The following is a 20185-nucleotide window of genomic DNA, read 5'->3' as shown; positions in this document are numbered from 1 at the left end:
CATGGGCCAGCTGGCCAGCACATGACATATCCCAAGACATGTGAATGGTCCTAAAGGCCCCCCTGCAAGCCTACCTTGCGACACACTGGCAGACAAGCTTTACTCCTACCATCTGTGATGAATTCCAGGACGAGATTCCTAGGAATAGGCCACGCTTTGCATAGCCCCTGCCATCCCCCCAACTCCCAGGAGTCCCCTCCTGCCCTGACCATCTCTGACTCCCCTCCCCCATCTCCCAGTATGCGGTATGGGACTAGCAGAGTCGGTCCTTCCTCTAACTGGAACACCATTGACGCACTGCAGGAACGGAGGGGGCCACACCGCAGGTTGGCGCATAAGGCAGCCAAAACCCTGAACCTGTGGTGAGGCTGTGAAATCCCTGTTATGGCACTATAAACCCCACCGCAGAAGGCCCCCAATACCTGAAGGGCAGAAAGCAAACACTTTCCCAGCCCCTGAAAACTTCAGCTTTGGGAGACAGAAGGACTGCAGTAGAAATATGAGGGGGGTCCACATTGCCATTTGAATTTCTGCCATGCAAAAAAATTTGCACTACTTTTCTGATCACAGACTATTGATGTTTTCATTATTAGAGCATTATTGTAAACAAACAATATAAATAAAGTGTGTCTTTCATTTTATAGAAGGTGCTGCAAGTCTCTTTGTTGTTTTTGCCGCAATAGACTAACACTGATAGTCCATGCCATTAACTCCTTTTACTTTGCAATCTTCCTTTAATATATCTGAAGCATTGCCTGAAATTTAGGTGGTTTGCCAATGGATTTTTATATATCTGGATTGAGTATAACTACATTGGAACCTTTATTTTTTTTTTAATAATTTTTATTCAAATTTTTCAAAAGACAAACAAAACAAAGTAAAAAAAACATAAGACCAGAATTTTAGACATCCAAATCATATCAATCCTCGAGAATGTTTTGTGTCTTTCTGAAAAATAAGTAAATTCCTTTGCGTTATCATTTATATATCTCCAGGTATCCACCAATTCTAAATGTTCCATCAGTTCAAAGCAAATCTTCGGTAATTTACCCTGTGTCTCTTTGATATTTTTTTCAGAAAGCCTATCAATTTTTGGTGAGATTACCCCATTCCAATCACCCATGACGCACCAATGATCATATGAAAACTCTGACAATTTTTCCATAAGTCCTGTGTAAAACCTTGTTTTATCTTCATTGGGAGCATAAATACCCACTATCAAAATGTTTGTACCCTGTAAAGTAATTTCAACCCCCACAAATCTACCACTATCATCCAGTAATACCAATTTAGGAAGCAATTGTGGGTTAATGTAAAGAACAACTCCATTTTTTTTTTTGGTCCAGCTGAAATAAATTCTTCACCCAAATTTTTACAAATCAAATATTTGGAATCTTTCTTCTTAATATGAGTTTCTTGTAAACAAATTATATCCAATTTTAATTTTTTCAAATAATGAAACACTTTCTTTCTCTTCTGCGCCGTGTCGGCTCCATTTATATTCCAAGTTAGATATTTGTAATCCATCTTTAAGCGTGTATTTTAAAATGTGCCTGATGCTCCTTTTAATCCATCATCTTCCTTCCCCTCCTCTGCATATCCTTGTTGACTTTGTTTCCCAGGAATTATATCCATATCTTTGAGTTTATCTTCTTCCATATCTTTTGAAGCTTTTCTCAAGAAGTCCCTTGCTTTTTGAACAGTATTCAATCTATATTTCTGTTGTCTGAATGTAAAGACCACTCCTTCTGGAACATCCCATCTAAATTGAATTTTGCATTGCTTAAGTTTTTCTGTAAGGAAAGCATATTCTTTTCTCTTACGTAGAAGTCTAATAGGAATTTCTTTCATCACCAATATTTCCTTACCATCAATTTTAAAGGTATTTTTAAAGTGTTGCTGTAATACCATATCTCTGGTCGTCTTCTTTATAAAATGAACAAGCACATCTCTTGGAATTTTTTTCATTGTTGCATATCTGGAATTAATTCTATAAACTTTGTCTATTTCAAATTCCATCCGATCTTCATTCAAATCCAGAAATTTTACTAAAGCATTAACAATTTTATCTCTGATGTCTTCACCTGTTTCCTCAGGGATTGCACGGAATCTCAAACAATGCTCTTTATTTCTCATTTCAGTCACAGCCAAATAGTCCAAGTTTTTTTCTAATTCCAGATTTAATATATCTGTTCTATTCTCCAAGATTTGTACCTTTTCTTTAGTATTTTTTGCATCCTCCTTTATTTGCCCAATTGTCCCTTTAATCTCATCCACTTGTGTTTTAATATAGTCTTTTATATCTATCAATTCAGTTTTCATTTCCTGTTTTATATCATTAATCCCTTCCATTATTTTTTGAAACATATCTGGGGGTATAGCCCCTTCCTGTGGGTCAATAGAACCTCTTCGCTCCTGGGCCCTAGTTGCTTTTTTAGTTGTCATTTTCAAAAGAAGCCTTTAATTTCTGATATTAACCACTGTTCCAAAACCTAGAGGCAGTCTATTTATTTATTTTTTTCCTCCACCAACAAAAGAGTTAATATTCCAGGCCTGTTATTATAGTCCAGCCAGCACAACACAGTTCTTATCTACGTCCAAGAATGCAAAACAATCCTGGTTCCCAGTACAGCCAACACCAAGCGATTAGTAACATATACGAACAGCAGATTCGTCCAAAAAAAAATAGTCCAAGGAGAAAAACAGTCCAAAATATATTTCCATCAAATAATAATTACCTCTCATCCGTTTTTAAACTTTAAAGCTCCAAATTCAGGCCAGCTTTTTGTCGTAAAAAAAATATATAAGTTGTTTACATTTTCTTTCTTCCTTAATTATATTTAAAAGAGAAAAAGTATGACTCACCCAGGTTTCTCAGTTGCTGATTCGTAAACAAATCCCTTTTATTGTAGTAATTTAAGCCAAATGATAAGATTTAGACAGAAGTAGGCTCGCTGGTTAAGGACTTTTTTTTAGAAGGAAAAAAAACGCTTCGCTTTATCCCAGTACAGCTTGCATGGAAATCCTGACTCCATCTTCAGCCGATCGGCATGCCTTCTTATCTCAGGGATTTCCTGATCAATTCCAGCCGCCGACAGCTCAACGAAGTCTTGTGGAAAATCTGATCGGTTCTCCTATACCTTGGAGAACATTTAAGCCAGTCAAAGTTTCCTTTTAACTGGCTTTTAACCTGAAAAAAGCTTCCTCTGAGGCAGAGATCTCTCAGAGACAGTCACCAGCTGAGCACTCACTTCCGGGAAGTCCACCTACATTGGAACCTTTAGATGCAGTTAATGTTTTACCATGGATATAGTAATGAAGACATAAATATTGCTGCATTTCTCTTCAGTGTCATTTATTACAATGTACCATGTATATTGGTACATTCTGCTTCTGGGTAACTTCTCATTCTGTTTCTTCTTCATTCTGTTTCATCCTTGTACTGCAAGCAAGCTTAAATTTTTTTGTCCGGAGGACATAAAATATAGTCTGTCAAGATTTACAAGGTTTTCATAAACGCACATAAATACCCAAACATATTATCAAGGGTAGGGATGTTGAATAATCAACAGGGGAACACACTGCCTGCCTGAGATGAAATAAAAGGAAGATGGAAGCAATACATTGAAGAACTCTATAAAAGAGATGCCAGGATGACAGATTCATTCAAGGAGGAACCATATGATGAAGAACCAGAAATGTTAGAATGTGAGGTGAAATCTGCTCTTAAAATACTTGGAAGAAACAAATCACCAGGAACGGATGGCATACCAACAGAGTTGCTACAAGCTACTGAGACTGAATCTGTCCAAATTTTGAAAAAAAATTGTCACAAAAAATGTAAAACTAAACAATGGCCCACAGACTGGAAGCGTTCCATATACATCCCAATTCCAAAGAAAGAGGATCTCAAGGAATGTAGTAATTATAGAACTATTGCCTTAATATCACATGCAAGTAAAGTAATGCACAAGGTTCTACAACAAAGGCTCTTACCATATATGGAGTGAGAAATGGAGAAGTCCAAGCTGGATTTAGAAAGGGAAGAGGCACCAGAGATCACATTGCAAACATACGTTGGATAGTGGAATGGACCAAGGAATTTCAGAAGGAAATCACCCTGTGCTTTACAGATGACAGCAAAGCCTTTGATTGTGTAGATCATGAAAAACTATGGAATGCTTTAAAAGATATGGGGGTGCCACAGCATATGATTGTCCTGATGCACAACGTATATTCTGGACAAGAGGCTACTGGAAGGACAGAACTATAGACCGATAAGTTTGCTTAATATAATAAGTAAGCTATACACCACTTATCTCTATAGGAAATTACTAGACTGGGTCAACCAAATTGAGCTGCTAGCACCTGAACAAGCAGGTTTTCGTCTAGGACGATCACCGTCTGACCATGTTCTGGTTCTTCAGCATCTTATTACCAAATACACCAAAACTAATGGTCAGGCTCTATATACGGTCTTTGTAGACTTAAAGGCGGCCTTTGATTCTATATCTAGATCAAGACTCTGGATGAAAATACAAAACCTGGGAATTGATAGGCGTCTTTTAACTCTGACACAGGGCCTTTATCATAATACTTCCCTGCAGATTCGGTGTAATAATGAAGGCCATTTAACAAAACGTATCTTTACCTATAAGGGTGTTAAACAGGGGTGCATTTTAGCACCCCTATTATTCAACATCTATATAAATCCCCTAGTGGCTAAACTTACATCTATACAATCTTATCTGCCAATGTTATCCTCTATCCCGAGAGCCTGCCTGTTATATGCAGATGATATACTGCTCCTTTCACAGACACCCATTGGCCTCAAAAGATTGTTGGCAGCTCTGTCATCCTTCTGTTCAGAAGAAGAGCTAATAGTAAATCGGCAGAAAACTAAGGTTCTTGTCTTTACCAAAAAAAAAGACAAAACACACCTGGAGGATTGATAACCTGCCCATTGAGCAAGTGAAAACTATTAGATATCTCGGTATTGTCCTACAAACATCAGGTTCCCATCAGATGCATATTTCCTCCACTCTGCTAACTGCTAGATGTACAACAAAGGCCCTATTATCTTTCTTCTATACCAAAGGGGGCCAATTTATCTCTCCAGCCATAAAAGTATTCATTGCTAAAATTCTCCCGCAACTCTTATATGGGGCTCAAACTAGTACATATACCAATTTTACTAAACTAGAAGCCATACAAAACTCCTTCCTAAGATCAATTTTAGGAGTTCCTACTTGTGTCCCTAACTTTATATTGAGACTAGAATGCGGTCTCCAATCTATAGAGTCTTGCGTGTGGAAACTGAGATTATTATTATGGTTGAAATTAATTTTTAGACCCATAGGGCTGGCTCCCCATGTTCTCACAGATAAATTTTGTTCCCCTTGGGAAAAACTGATTCATGATAAACTATTAAGTCCAGGCTTTTCTTTGCCTTACATCCTCCATCTGGGTCATGACTCTGCTTGTGCGATAATTAAACAACGGCTAAGAGATATTGATCTCCAGCATCATCTACTCCTTGTAAGGAAACAAAGACACAACCCCAAGTTTTTCACCTTAATGTCATACCTCTTGAATTTGGAACTCCCCAACTATAGAAGGGCTTTTACCCTAATTAGATTAAATATATTGCCGTTCGCTGTATTGTTTGGCAGATACAATAAAATCCCATACTCTGAGAGATTCTGCCCCTGTGCTGACGGTGAAATTGAATCGAATGAACATGTTCTTCTTCGATGTATATTTTATCATGACTTAAGAGCTAAATTAATTATGCCTATTTTGTCGTCTCTTCCATCTAGAACTGAATCTTTTTACATAGATTATCTACTAGGTGATTATATACCTGAGGTGACACTTGCTGTCGCCAAATTTAGCGCTGCTGCTATTAAATGTACGAAAACAAAAGTTCAATAATTAGCTATAATGTATTTGCTCTGTATATTGTTCTTATTTGATTATATATCTCTTTGCTGCTAAATCAAATGGAACCCATTTGTACTTGTTTTACTTTGTAATATTATTCTGTATGCAGGGTCAATTTGACTGTAAATAAACTCAAACTCAACTCAGCAAAGCCTTTGATTATGTAGATCATGAAAAACTATGGAATGCTTTAAAAGATATGGGGGTGCCACAGCATATGATTGTCCTGATGCACAACGTATATTCTGGACAAGAGGCTACTGGAAGGACAGAACATGGAGAAACTGATTGGTTCCCAATCTGAAAGGGTGTGGTATAGGGGTATATTTTATCACCCTATTTGTTTAATCTATATGCAGAACATATCATACGGAAAGTGGGATTGGACCAAGATGAAGGAGGTATGAAAATTGGAGGGAGAAATATCCATAATTTAAGATATGCAGATGATACCATATTACTAGCAGAAACCAATAATGATTTGAAACAAATGCTGGTGAAAGTTAAAGAGGAAAGCACAAAAGCAGGACTACAGCTGAACGTCAAGAAGACTAAAGTAATGACAACAGAAGATTTATGTAACTTTAAAGTTGACAATGAGGACATTCAACTTGTCAAGGATTATCAATACCTTGGCACAGTCATTAACCAAAATGGAGACAACAGTCAAGAAATCAGAAGAAGGCTAGGGCTGGGGAGGGCAACTATGAGAGAACTAGAAAAGGTCCTCAAATGCAAAGATGTATCACTGAACACTGAAGTCGGGATCATTCAGACCATGGTATTCCCAATCTCTATGTATGGACATGAAAGTTGGACAGTGAAAAAAGCAGATAAGAGAAAAATCAACTCATTTGAAATGTGGTGTTGGAGGAGAGCTTTGCGGACACCATAGACCACGAAAAAGACAAATAATTGGGTGTTAGAACAAATTAAACCAGGATTATCACTAGAAGCCAAAATGATGAAACTGGGCATATAGTGAGAAGACATGATTCACTAGAAAAGACAATAATGCTGGGAAAAACAGAAGGGAGTAGAAAAAGAGGAAGGCCAAACAAGAGATGGATTGATTCCATAAAGGAAACCACAGACCTGAACTTACAGGATCTGAACAGGGTGGTTCATGACAGATGCTGTTGGAGGTCACTGATTCATAGGGTCACCATAAGTCATAATCAACTTGGAGGCACATAACAATAACAACCCCAAACAACATGTGTGCAAGGCTCCTGGGGAGGGGGATTTGATGAGCTACTTTCATATGGAGTAAGATAGTTCACTGAAAGATCAGTTTTTTCTTAAACCCTACAGCATTTTACCAGACAACAAAAACAGAATACACAATTGTTCAGAGGGCACAGTTCAGGAATGTCCCTAGCTCTTCCCCACTCTAAAGATCCAGAGGGCTGCTGAGAACCTGGCCCGACCTGGACCTGGCCCAGCAAGATCTATAGCAGTAGTAGTCTCAAACGTGGTGGTAGTCTGGATGTAGTACAATGGAAGAGGTCTGAGTCACCACATGGCATGGTGGAGCAAGTGCTGGGCCCACTGTGGCTGATGCCAGTCACCAGCACTTGTTTTACCTTTCAAGGTAAGGGCAGCCCAATGCTGAGAAGGAAAGCACCAGACAAAGCTGTAGCCACCACCTTACTTTCTCCAGTCTCTGGACCCTGCTGCATTTGGACTCAGAGGCATTCTGGGGAAATGAAAATGGTAACAATTGGTGCCACCACTTCACCCAGTGCTGATTTTCTCTACTCCAGGCTGAGAGCCACAGACCATCACTGCTGCTGCCTGGTAAGCTCACCTAGTAAGCTGCTGCAAGGATGAGACTGTGCTGGGACCATCAAGGGGCAAGCATTTCCACCTGCCTTGCCCCACCCCTCTGCCTGGGCCTTATCAGGAGGAGCTGCAGGCTGAGTCGTGCTGCTGTAGGGATGGGACTGTGCTGGGACCATCAGGGGGCAAGCATTTCCACCTGCCTTGCCCCACCCCTCTGCCTGGGCCTTATCAGGAGGAGCTGCAGGCTGAGTTGTGCTGCTGCAGGGATAAGACTGTGTTGGGACCATCAAGGGGCAAGCATTTCCACCTGCCTTGCCCCACCCCTCTGCCTGGGCCTTATCAGGGGGAGCTGCGGGCTGAGTCGTGCTGCTGAGGGGATGAGACTGTGCTGGGACCATCAGGGGGCAAGCATTTCCACCTGCCTTGCCCCCCACCCCTGCTCTTAGTGACATTTGTTTGGGGACTGTCCTTTACCAGGAAGATGAATGTTTTTGGTTTGCTGTTCCTGTTTTTTTAGCTTTTCCGTTATTGTTAGTTTTTATTGTTAGTCTCTTAATGTTTTGATGTTTGCATGTTCTGCTTTGTACATCGCTTAGAGTGGCTGACAATTCAGCCAGATAAGCGACTAATAAGTCAAATAAATAAATACATTTAGGATGCCTCTGAGAGGCTGCCTGCAGGTCACCTTGCCCAGGTCTCTCTCAAACCTGGTGCTTCAATCGAAGCCTCTGTGTAACGTTTAGACTAGAAGGGACAGATAGAAATATTCTGATAAATAAATGTATTAGCCAATTCTTGTGTCCTCTATTTGCTACCTACAGTTCTCTTTTCTGAGTTGTAAGCTTGATAAATTTGATTTTTTATTTCTGACTATTCTCATTAGGCCCATCCATCCCCATCTCGCTTCCTTTGGCTGCTGCTTTAAATTTTCTGCGGTGCAATGCTTCTGAAGATTAGAAATTCAGAATGGACTGCATTACACTGCTGTTTTTAACTGCAGCATCAGCTCATATAATACACAGAAAGGAGCCCTTTGAAAAAGAGCTCACGTTTCATTCATTATAAGAAGGCAGAAACCTCTCTATTTACAAGGGAGAAATTAAGAGCCAGCCATTCAAAACCAAACATGAAGGAAATCCTGCATGGCATGCAAGAAAATATATTGTTTTCTATTGAATTCAATAGAATTAAGTACTATGGGTTCTATTCAGCTAAGCCCTACTCAGAGCAGACCCACTAAATTAATGAACCTAAGTTCATTAATATTAACTTCAATGGGTCTACTCTGAGTAGGGCTAGCACTGACTACCAGCATACGAGTTGAGAAATTTGATAACAGAGTTTGATGTAATTATTGAAAGGGAAATAATACTGAAAGATTACAGCAATTAAATGCACAGCTTCCCAGTCCATTACAAATGAAGATATGATTTCTGTAACCTAAGAACTGAAATGGTGTTAATTTATTATTTTTATTTGCTACAGAAAAATGTACAGCATGGTGTTTTTATTTGATTCATAACTAGGAATGTCATTTTTGTATGCGACTGGTGATCAGATAAGGTTTCAATGCCCATTTGCTTTCTCCAGAAAATAACTGAAACTGAACAAGAAGCTACAAAACCCTAGTAATATTGACTGTAAACATTTAGTACAATTTGAAAAACAATCCAAAATAATCCAAATGGAACCAAAGACTTCAAACTACCACTTCTATTTTTCTCTGTAGCAGATATTATGGCTTTATTATTATATTTGTCATCAGTCCCAACTTGTCTGTCAGTCACGTGATACAAATCAACTCAAAGCTCTAACTTGTGACTAGGTCCACCATATTGGTGGGTCCCTAGCAATGACACTTTCATGAGCCATTTCTCAACCTAAGGACAAATTAGACCCCTCTATTGATATATACATATATATTGATATTAGTTCACAAGAAAGATAATGGCCTAAATTAGGCATGTTTAAGCTCACTGAAACCAGTGAATTAGATTCAGATACTGTTACATCAATATTTGGTATAAATAATTATACCTGGAAGCAGATTAAAGTTCCAAGTCTGACAGCATGCCTTGAGAAAATATGGGAAATGACTCTTGCAGCAAAAGTTAATAAATTATATGCATGAGATAAAAAACACAGGGAGTCAAAAGAGACATTTTATTAACAATTGGTCACCTTTTATTAATTCTTGTGAAGCGAAATTTTCCCAGGGTCACTTCCGGGAAGGGTGACTTCGCTTGTGCCTGCTTTTGAGACGGGCTCCCGCCTCAAAAGAAGCTTATTCAGATATAAATCAGTCAGAACATTTTTTTTTTGACTGATGAAATTTCTCCCGGGCAGGGAGAAACGTAGAGATCAACCTCAAAAGCTTGTTTTTGTTGGGAGGACTGGATTTCATTAATTTATGAGAAAAGGTCCAGCCAGCAATGCCGGACGGACTTCCGAACAAGCTCTATCTGATTAATGCGATACGTTTATCTTTTCTTCAAAGAGAAAACGGACTAACAGGCAAGCACCCTTCTTTCTATTATTTTTTTTACTTGGTTTAAATTGTTGCAGCAAAAAGAGATTTGTCAAATGAATCAGCTTTAAAGAACTTCTGGGTGAGCTATAACTCTTCTCTGTTATTCACGAAATTAACAGCTTATCTCTGTTTCTATTGCAAAAAGCTGTCCTGGAAGTGCATTCTAAAGATATAAACAGAAGAGGGATTTCTATTCCGAGGAACATTATATTGTCTGGGACTATTCTCTTTTTGGTCTACTTCTTCACGACGCCACTAACTGTTTTGATGCTGGGAACCAAATTTGTTTTGTATTCTTGAACATAGAGAGATAAGGCAGGCTGCTCTGTTTATACTGTGATGTCATCAAGCCTGGAATATTAACCCAATTGTTGCTGAAATAAGAAGTGGTTCTTCTTTATTTTTGTTTTGTTTTGTTTTCGTGGTTTTAAAAATGGCAATCAAGAAAGTGGCTGAGAATCTGGAAGTAATTATGTTTCAGAAAATAATGGATGAGATTGAGATAACGAAACAAACCCTGCGACAGGGCAGTAAGGAGCTGAAAATTGAACTGAGCAAAATGACGCAGGAGTTTAAAGAAATAGGGGATCCTGTGAGAGAGGAGAATGAGATCAGAGATGAGAAAAGAAAAAATAAAGGGAAGATACAAGCCCTGGAGATTGGAACAAATGTGGAATTGGAAAAAGATCTGGAGTTTATGGATATTAGAAATAAAATCTACTGTTTGGAATTTAACGTTATCTCTGAAGAAATTAATGAAGATATTAGAGATAAAGTTATCAATGGCTTGGATAATCTTCTGGACTGGAATGACGTGATGAAGCTTGATATAGAGAAAATCTATGGAATTAACTGCAGCCATGTGACAATGGAAAAACTCTCAAGAGATGAGCCAGTGCATTTTGTAAAAAAGAAGAACACAGATATGACTTTACAACAATATTTCAGCAACTTATTCAGAATTGATGGCAAGAAAATATTTGGGATAGAGGAAATTCCCATCAGACTCTTATTATATGACTATGGTTATGACAGCAAGATTATTATGGAATACTGATAATGGAAGATTGGACACTGAAATTACTGGACTTAACAGGACTATTGAAGATGGAAGATGGAATTAATATGGATAATGGAATAATGGCTATTGAAATTATTGGACCTAACAGATTTTGATGAGATGGATCAATCGATATGTTTATTTGGACTATGGTTATGACAATAAGATTATTATTATTATTAACGAGATGGATTAATCGACATGTTTATTAGGAGAAAAATTGATAGATATATTTCTTAAAGAATTGAAACCTCTCTTTGACTTTTTGTGGAAAGAATAAAGTAATGTTTATGAGATTTGATGATTAATTAAGACAACTACTGGAGGAAAGTGATTTTATAATATAATTTAAGAGACAGGATTGTTATATATTGTAGACCTATAACTGATTTGATCTGCGACAAATGGGAAGTCAACATTTTATTTTTTTGTTTAATCATTTTTGTTTTGTTTTGTTTGTTGTCTTTGAATGTTTTATGATTTTGTTTTGTATGTTTTATGAAAATTTGAATAAAAATTATTGTAAAAAAAAAAATTCTTGTGAAGCGAAATTTTAAAATCTAAATATTTCACGTACAAATTTGCTTTATGAAGATATAGCACACATTATTTTGTAGCTAGACATCTGTGCTTCTGTACTAATACTAATACGAAGACGACAAATTGGGTTGAGGAGTCAGGTAGTTCAAAGAAATGTTCAAAGAAATTGCACATATCATATTGAGATCACAAAGCTAGAGGATAGCTTTTGCCAAAGGTGTAAGGATAGTACTCTGCATCCTCCCCCTTCACACGAATGAAATATATGAAATTAACAGTGCAACAAATATCTTACAACCATGACATATAATTTAGGTAAATAATGAAACAGCAAAGAATGGAAGACCCAGCACGTAGCAACAGTAGATATTTCTTGTGTTTCTTTCCTCTACCACCTCTACTGTAAAGAGACAAAATCTAGTCTTCTTCTTCAGAGAGAGAGAGAGGGAGAGGGAGGGAAAGGGAGGGAGAGGGAGGGAAAGGGAGGGAGGGGGAGAGGAGGACAGGGCTATCAATGGCTACTAGCCGTGATGGCTGTGCTCTGCCACCCTAGTCAGAGGCAGCATGCTTCTGAAAACTAGTTGCCGGAAGCCTCAGGAGGGGAGAGTGTTCTTGCACTCGGGTCCTGCTTACGGGCTTCCCCCAGGCACCTGGTTGGCCACTGTGAGAACAGGATGCTGGTCTAGATGGGCCACTGGCCTGATCCAGCAGGCTCTTCTTATGTTCTTATGAGAGTTATAAAGCCATTCATTCATACACAATAATGTCTTTACTGAATATTAAATAGTCTTGCTGTCTGTTGTGTTGGTGGGGGCTTTGGATGAGGTGGGGCTCTGCTGGTCTCTGTCATTAGAGAAGTTCTGTGTATGCCCAAATGGTGGGTGGAAGCTACCACCGGTGTCATCCCTGCCAGAGGCAGCCAGCAGAAACTCCCAAACTGGGGCTGGTGCTGTTACATGATGGCAAGGGGCCCAATCCAGGCCTTTTCACTGCTCCAGTCTGAGAGATGGCACAACAAATCGGTTTCTTTCCCTGCTCCACCACCTTCCACCCTGGGTAGCATGAGCAATGGGGCTGTAGAAGTGGCAGTGGTTATGCCACTCCCCATGGCCCTGCCATTGCCAGCCCCCCCCCGCCCAAATCCTAGTCTCTTCTGACAATGCAACATAAAAATTTAATTAAACTCAACTCGAAATGTGACAGCTTTGTGGAACTGGCTAAACTTCTGAAACTGATGCTATTATTGCCAATGTTTAAAAACACTTGAATTGTCACAAATAGGTATAAGAAATAACAGCAGATTATAGCACTTGAGAACTAAGAAATAACAGAACATAGTGTATATTTTAGCCTATTTCCATCTCATTTCAAATTGTGTTCATTGCTGCTCACGTAACCTTATCCAATAGCACTGTATTTCAAATTTGTGCAATTTTAAAACAATTATAGAAACAAATAAAGGAAGAGATTATCAGAATAGCCAGAACTAGTCTTCTGGCATGTCACAATATTCTGCTGAATTTATTCAGAAGAGTTTTTACATTAGGGATTTTTGTGGTTAGTACATTAACAGTCGGGACCATCAACAAAATATTGCACTGTGGAATGCTCCTGTTCACTCTTACAGTCAGTCAGGTCATACCCCCCTCAGTTTCTGTACACACACACCACTCTGTCAGCATTTCATGGCCACTGAGCGCACAGTCCTCACTGGGCTGTTTTGGGGGCTCTACCTCAGGTGTTTTAAAACTATTGTTAGTACTTCTGCAAATGTTGGCATTATCTGCTGATTACTCCCCCTCTTGTCCCTGGGTGCTGCTGTTTGGGCTTCATAAACCATGGCACTCAATGAACATCAGAAACAGGGTGGATGACAGTGAAAAGGTCAGCAACACGTCTTCAAGGAAGATTTTGTCTGGGCCTGTCTCTAATATACACTCTCTGTTTCTAAAGAAACATTTCCTTTTTCTTTTTGGCTTGCAAACTTCCTGTTACTTAACAAGAGTTGCTATCATATGTCTGGATGAATCATGGTAAGGTGGGACTTTATTAAATTTCTATCCCGCCCTTCCTCCCAGTAGGATCCTAGGGTGGCAACATCCTTAGACTGTTTAAAATCATGTGAGAGAGCATACTGCTTAAGAGAAAGAATCTGACAGGAAATGGAGGAGGGAGGACATATAGGCTTGAATTCAGACAAGCATTGATAGAAGGTGACTCTTCCACCCCTTCCTCCCGTTAGTCTTCTGAAAAGCCTATCCTGAAGGTTGCAGGAAACTTGAATGGAATGGCAGGGCTGCTTACAGAAGGTGCTTCTGCTCAATTTTTTTGTCACAGCCCCCCCATTCAGGAGGTTCCACCCCCACTCTCAGAAGAAACTTGTGGGGGAGTTGCCAAGGCAGTACAGTCGTCTTCCACTGGTGCTTCTGTGGATCAAATGCCACAACATTTGGCATGTTTCTAGTCTATTGGTTAAGGTTACAGGTTAGCTGAATGACAAAAAAATTAAATCAATGACAACTTTTGAGACCCTTTTCTTTATACAACACTTACTGATCTGATGAACCTGAACACATCCCAGCAATCTCCAGATCTCTTATGATGTCTGAACTTGAGCTGAAAAGCAAAGTAAGATTTATCTTAGACTACTTTTTGAATATTTTCAGGCATTCCAAAATAACAGGCAGACTAAGGAGCTCAAAGGAGTAGAAGTGGTTTCTCTCTCTCCTCTCTCTCATGCTCCAAACAGAAAGAAAGATGAGGATGAAAGTGACAGGTATAACATTCCTGGAATATAATAATGTAAATCCAGTATCAACAAAATGATTGCAACCCAAGCTACAGTACTAAAGCACTGTCAGTTTCTTTCAGATTTGCAAATACAGTATATTCATACTCTGTATACAACCCAGTGTATTGTAGCGTGTTGGGTTGGCACCAGGAAGACCAAAGTTCAAATCCCAATTCAACCATGAAACTCAGTGGGTGATCTTGGGCCAATCACAATTTCCATGCCTAACCTATCTTACAGGATTGTAGTGAAGATAAAATGGGTAGGGATACATTTCTGATAAATTTGAAATTTTGGGAGTCCTACATTCATGGCTACAGATGAAGATGTACTCAAAGGATGAAGATGACTGGACGATTCACAGGCTAGAGGGAGCCCTCACCTGACGAAGCATGTTGGCCCCAGCTGACAAAGCATCAAGGCAAGTTCAGCAGCAGAGGTCACTGTGTGCTAGGAACCAAATCCTGAAAAAAATAACTTAGGAGCTGGATTGACCTGGTGTTAAATGGGGTAAGATTGCCCCTGAAGGACCAGGTTCGCAGCCTTGGGGTCATTCTTGACTCCCAGCTGTCCATGGAGGCTCAGGTGTCAGCAGTGAGCCGGGCAGCTTGGTATCAATTACATCTAATACAGAGGCTGCGACCCTACCTTCCGGTCCATCTGCTCCCACGGGTGGTACATGCCCTGGTCTCCTCTTGCTTAGACTACTGTAATGCGTTCTACGTTGGGTTACCCTTGAAAAGGTCTGGAAACTACAGCTGGTACAGAATGCGGCGGCACGTTTGATTAAGAACAGCCGCCACCGTGATCATATCACCCCGGTGCTAGAAGATCTGCACTGGCTACCAGTTGTTTACCAGGCCCAATTCAAGGTGTTGGTGTTAACCTTTAAAGCCCTATACGGTGTCGGTCCAGTTTATCTAAAGGAGCGCCTCCAGCATCACCAAAGAGGCCGCCTGACGAGATCAGCCTCACAAGACCTTCTCTCGGTCCCACCAGTTAAAACAGCTAGGCTGGTACGGACCAGAGAGAGGGCATTCTCAGTTGTGGCTCCCACCCTCTGGAATTCTCTGCCTTATGACCTTCGCCATGCCCCCTCCCTGGTAGGTTTCCGCCGAGAATTGAAAACCTGGCTGTTTAGGCGGGCCTACGGGACTCCTGGGTAATCTAATTTATTTTAAAGATGTGGGTGGGTTTAGATTAATTAGAGGTTGATGTCGTATTTGTATTTATATGTTGTATCTTATTTTTATGTACGTCGCCTAGAGTGGCTGTTGATTAGGCCAGATAGGCGGCTTAGAAATAAAATTTTATTATTATTATTATTATTCTAGAGGTAGGATGCCTATAGAAACCTAGTTTTTAATACTACTGTTAGGGCCAGTGAGAGGGGATGTTTTGACACTTTGGGAGTCATAAAAAAAGAAACATATACACAGGAGAATGCGTGTAGCCTGAAAAGGTCAAATCTCAGTAACTCTATGTGATCCTATTACTACTTTTCTAAGGGAGTATACAAAGAGAATTCAGAAAGCAGTGCAAGCCTCTGATTATTTACAAGGCTGATAATAAAGTACAAGACACTTGAGAAAGTAAAACAATCGAAGAGAGCAGAGTGCTTATCTTCTCAAAACATTGTTGTGGACTGAGAGGCATCTTCAGGGCTAAGTTCCCAGAGGCGAGGAAACGAAACCTAGAGCAGTTGTGCTCCCCCCCCCTCAGTGTTCCATTGTGCTTTGCAACGTTGGTTCACAAAACCTGACAAGTGACTCCAAACCCATAGTGGGCCCAAAGGGGTTTTCTACCTAACACTACCCTAGAAGGGAAGCTTGATGGGACACAGTTAATGAGACTAAACTCCAAATTTCGAGAAGGGGTAAAAAGGAAACTTCACCAATATATATGGGCCCACACTAGTTGGAGCTCCTTTGGCATTCCTGGATCATGTAAACAATAAGTGTGGCCTACAGACAAAGTAAACAACAAATGTGGCCAACTATAGTTCAACATTATACATATAAAAAATATAAAAGGTATGAAGTCCCCCTTATACACAGAACACTCACTAACCTATACCTTTTCTATACAGATGTATACCTTGTGCAGTCAATTGAGACTGGAAAATAAATATTAAGGATCTAAAGTGAATACAGTTAGAATGTAGATTCACAATCGAATTAAAATTGTCTCTTTGGATGCATAATCCTGTGTCACTCACTCATAGTAATGCAGGTCCCTTCAGGAACGCCAAAGGAGCACAAGAGCACTTAGCTGATAAAAATTTACAGTTCCCACTGAAGAAGACCTGAATACGTTGACACGTTTGGGATTTGTTCAGCACAAAGACATTTTATTATTATACATGATTGTTTTATACAAGGTTTTATGAATGCTAGTTCATTCATGTATATTAAACTTACATGTATCTGAAAGACCTAGCACAAAGAATTGCATTGATATATAAGTTTTTAATTATGTCTCATGACTGATAGCCATTTCAAACATAATAAAATTACACGTAATGTTTGAATAGAGAAATCATCTAGCCCAACTGAATTCTTCCAGGCTTGTTTAGGTTGGGTTTTTTCTTTTGTGGTTTAAGTTATTAATGTGAGATCAAACATAGAGATGCTGCACTGGAACTCATAAAAAAAAACCAGCTTCCTTACAAAGCAAAATATAAGCAAAGATTCTTGGCAGCACCACCAATCGCTAGATTTGAATTGCAGTCCTCATATGCATTCATATAAAGCTGTAAGGGCTGGTTTCTCTCCAAACTGAGCTTCAGAAACCTAAAATGGTAGGCAAAAGCTTCCAAGTAAGCACTCATAATTAAAATGCTCCTTGCCCCTTTTTCTTTGGCAAACAAATCTAATTAATTAATTTAGCTTTTTCAAAAAAGCAGTTAAAAAAGACAGAGCTTTTGAGAATGTGTAATGTTATGGATTCCAGAAAATCCCACAGAACTGAACAGAAAACCTAAAATTGCATGGACTCTCTAATTTTTAACTTGCCTTGGTATAGATACGGGGAAAGTCATTCACAGGTGTACTATGCCATTCCCAGGACATTCTGCCTGGTGCAACCCACACTTTTTAATATAACTAGCCAAGCAGAATCCAGAGGTAAAGAGCAGTTTCATACTCAAACTATTCCTGCTCTGACAGCAGACTACTGAATCTGCAACAATGGCCAGAGAAAGTCTTCCCTAAATCCAAATGGGCCCTTCTAAGTCACCAAACTCTGGTCCATTTTACCAAGGTCTAGAGCCAGAGTGAGGAACCTCAGGCCTGGGGGCTGAGTGTGATCCTCCAGGATTCTATCCGGCCCTCAGGAATCTCCCTAGGCCATACCCCTACTAGTCCTGCTCTGTGCCATCCTCAAGTGCTTTTGTCTAGATGGAATATTTATACACATACACACATCTGCCTCTGTCTTTTGTCTGGCTAGAATGTAACCTACTGTACAAAGGTAAGTGTCACATCCATTGTTCCACCCACATTTTCTCTGGTCCTGCTCACCACTGGCATGTGACCCCAAAGGTTGTCCATGGGGGAATGTGTTTTTCAGGCTTAAAAAGTTTCCCCCTCTTCTAGTCTAAGGATTATCTGGCGTTCAACTCTGATAGGGGTAGCATCTATTCCTTCATTTTATTATGCACTTCCTAATTATTTACTTGTTAAAGATATGACAAAGAATTTGGGATTCAGGTTTAGTGAGGTTCACTTACATCTCTGGGCCTCTTTAGTTCATACATAACTGTGCCATACATGTAAGACTTTTTAAAAAGTGCATTTATAAAAACATAAGAGCGCAAATGTGACCAACATGTGCTTGAGAATGATGTATATCATGCAGGAACTCTTCTCAGATAGCCAGAATCAGCTCTCTGACACATTTTTACTCTGCATGTAAACACTCAGATTTATTGCTGTGCAATGTGTGGCCCCTTAGCCCTTTGACCCTATGTTTGGTACCCCACCCTCTTATCTATATTGAAGGGTAGCGGGCTATTATTAATCTATTAAAAATACTTGTAAGTTCCTTCCATGTGCACAAGAATATGCTGCCAGAGGGTGTTAATCTGGACTTGACGGGTCCCAAAACCACTGCATTCAGCAAACCCCAGAATAGCCATGATGAACCAAAATGGACAACTGGAGCAAACCAGAATTTGAGGTAGACAGCAAAACCTTGGTCTAATTTCCTGTGAAAATTACGGACACCTATTCAGATCTCTCCATCAATCAAACCACTTCTTTCCCATAATTCAAACAGTCTTTAAAAAGAGGACAACCAGCCATTAGCACTCAGGCACCTTGACAAAGCTTGTAGATCAACAATGGAATAATAATAATAATAATAATAACAACAATAATAACAATAATAATAACGATAATAATAACGATAATAATAATAATAATAATAATAATAATAATAATAAATTTGTTTGTCGCCTATCTGGCAATTAGCCACTCTAGGCGACGTACATTAAAAGAGATAAAATACAATAACAGATGTAATCACATTAATAACAATAGGTAAAATACTGGACAGTCATCCAGAACTGAGGACACACTCAAAACAGGGAACTGGGTATGCAGAAAGGCCTGCCTTGAAAACTGTGGTCATTCTAACAACACATGATTAACAGTAAGGCCACAAGAAGAGCGATTATCTCACTCCTTTCTATCTTACCGGTATATTAGATGGTAAGCCTAGGGTCTTGGTTTGTCTCTTTTTTTACTTTTGTACAGTACTCAGTTTTAGTGAAATTATTCTTAGCGCCACCCACTACAATGACAAAGAAGCTGAACTTGGATTAAAATATTATTTAAAAATGTACAGCTAGTGTTAAAAATATACGAAGATCCCTGCTGCTTCAGGCCAAAGGCCTATCTAGTATAGCTCTCACAGTAGCCAATCAAATGCTTACAGAAAGTATGCACGCAGGACCCGAGTGCAACAGTGGTCCCCCAACCTGTGATTCCTAGCAATTGGTAGTCAGAGGTATACTGCCTCTAACAATGGAGGTAGAACACAGCAGCCATTAATAGCCTTATCCTCCATGAATTTGTTGAATCCTCTTTTAAAGCCATCCAAGTTGGTGGCCATCACTGCCTCCTGTGGGAGCTAATTTCATAGTTGACTATGCACTGTGTGAAGAAGTATTTTCTTTTGTCAGTCCTCAATCTTCCAACATTCAGCTTCATTGGATTTCCACTAGTGTTACGAAAGACAGAGAAAAACTTCTTTCTCCACTTTCTCCACATCTTGCATAATTTTATATACCTCTATTATGTTTCCTATTAATCGCCTTTTTTAAAAAATGCCCCAAATGCTCGGGGAGTTGCTCCACCATTTGATTATTTTGGTCGCCTACTTCTGAACCCTTTCTAGCTCTACAATATTATTTAAGAGGTGAGGTGATCAGAACTGTACACAGTATTCCAAGTGCAGTCACACCTTATTTTTGTAATGCCATTATTATATTGACAGTTTTATTTTCAATCCTTTTCCTAATGATCCCTAACAT

The 20185-nt window shown here is 39.4% G+C and overlaps 1 protein-coding gene across 2 annotated transcripts in view; it reads right to left on the bottom strand.

Moving 5' to 3' along the window:
* The window catches only part of RAD18 (RAD18 E3 ubiquitin protein ligase), a 230678-nt gene that overhangs the window by 45210 nt on the left and 165283 nt on the right, over window positions 1-20185 (bottom strand). Inside the window, exon 12 of one of the 2 annotated variants that reach the window (XM_061618523.1) lies at window positions 14412-14474. The exons of the other annotated variant lie outside the window; for it this stretch is intronic. Coding sequence (XP_061474507.1) covers window positions 14412-14474 — 63 coding nt within the window. The remainder of the gene's footprint in view (window positions 1-14411; window positions 14475-20185) is intronic. 2 annotated transcript variants of the gene reach the window in all.

The sequence above is a fragment of the Rhineura floridana genome, chromosome 3 (assembly GCF_030035675.1).
Source record: "Rhineura floridana isolate rRhiFlo1 chromosome 3, rRhiFlo1.hap2, whole genome shotgun sequence".
Taxonomy (NCBI): Eukaryota; Metazoa; Chordata; class Lepidosauria; order Squamata; family Rhineuridae; genus Rhineura; species Rhineura floridana.
The sequence above is the reverse complement of the archived record's forward strand: the minus strand, read 5'-3'. Positions and strand labels throughout refer to the sequence as shown.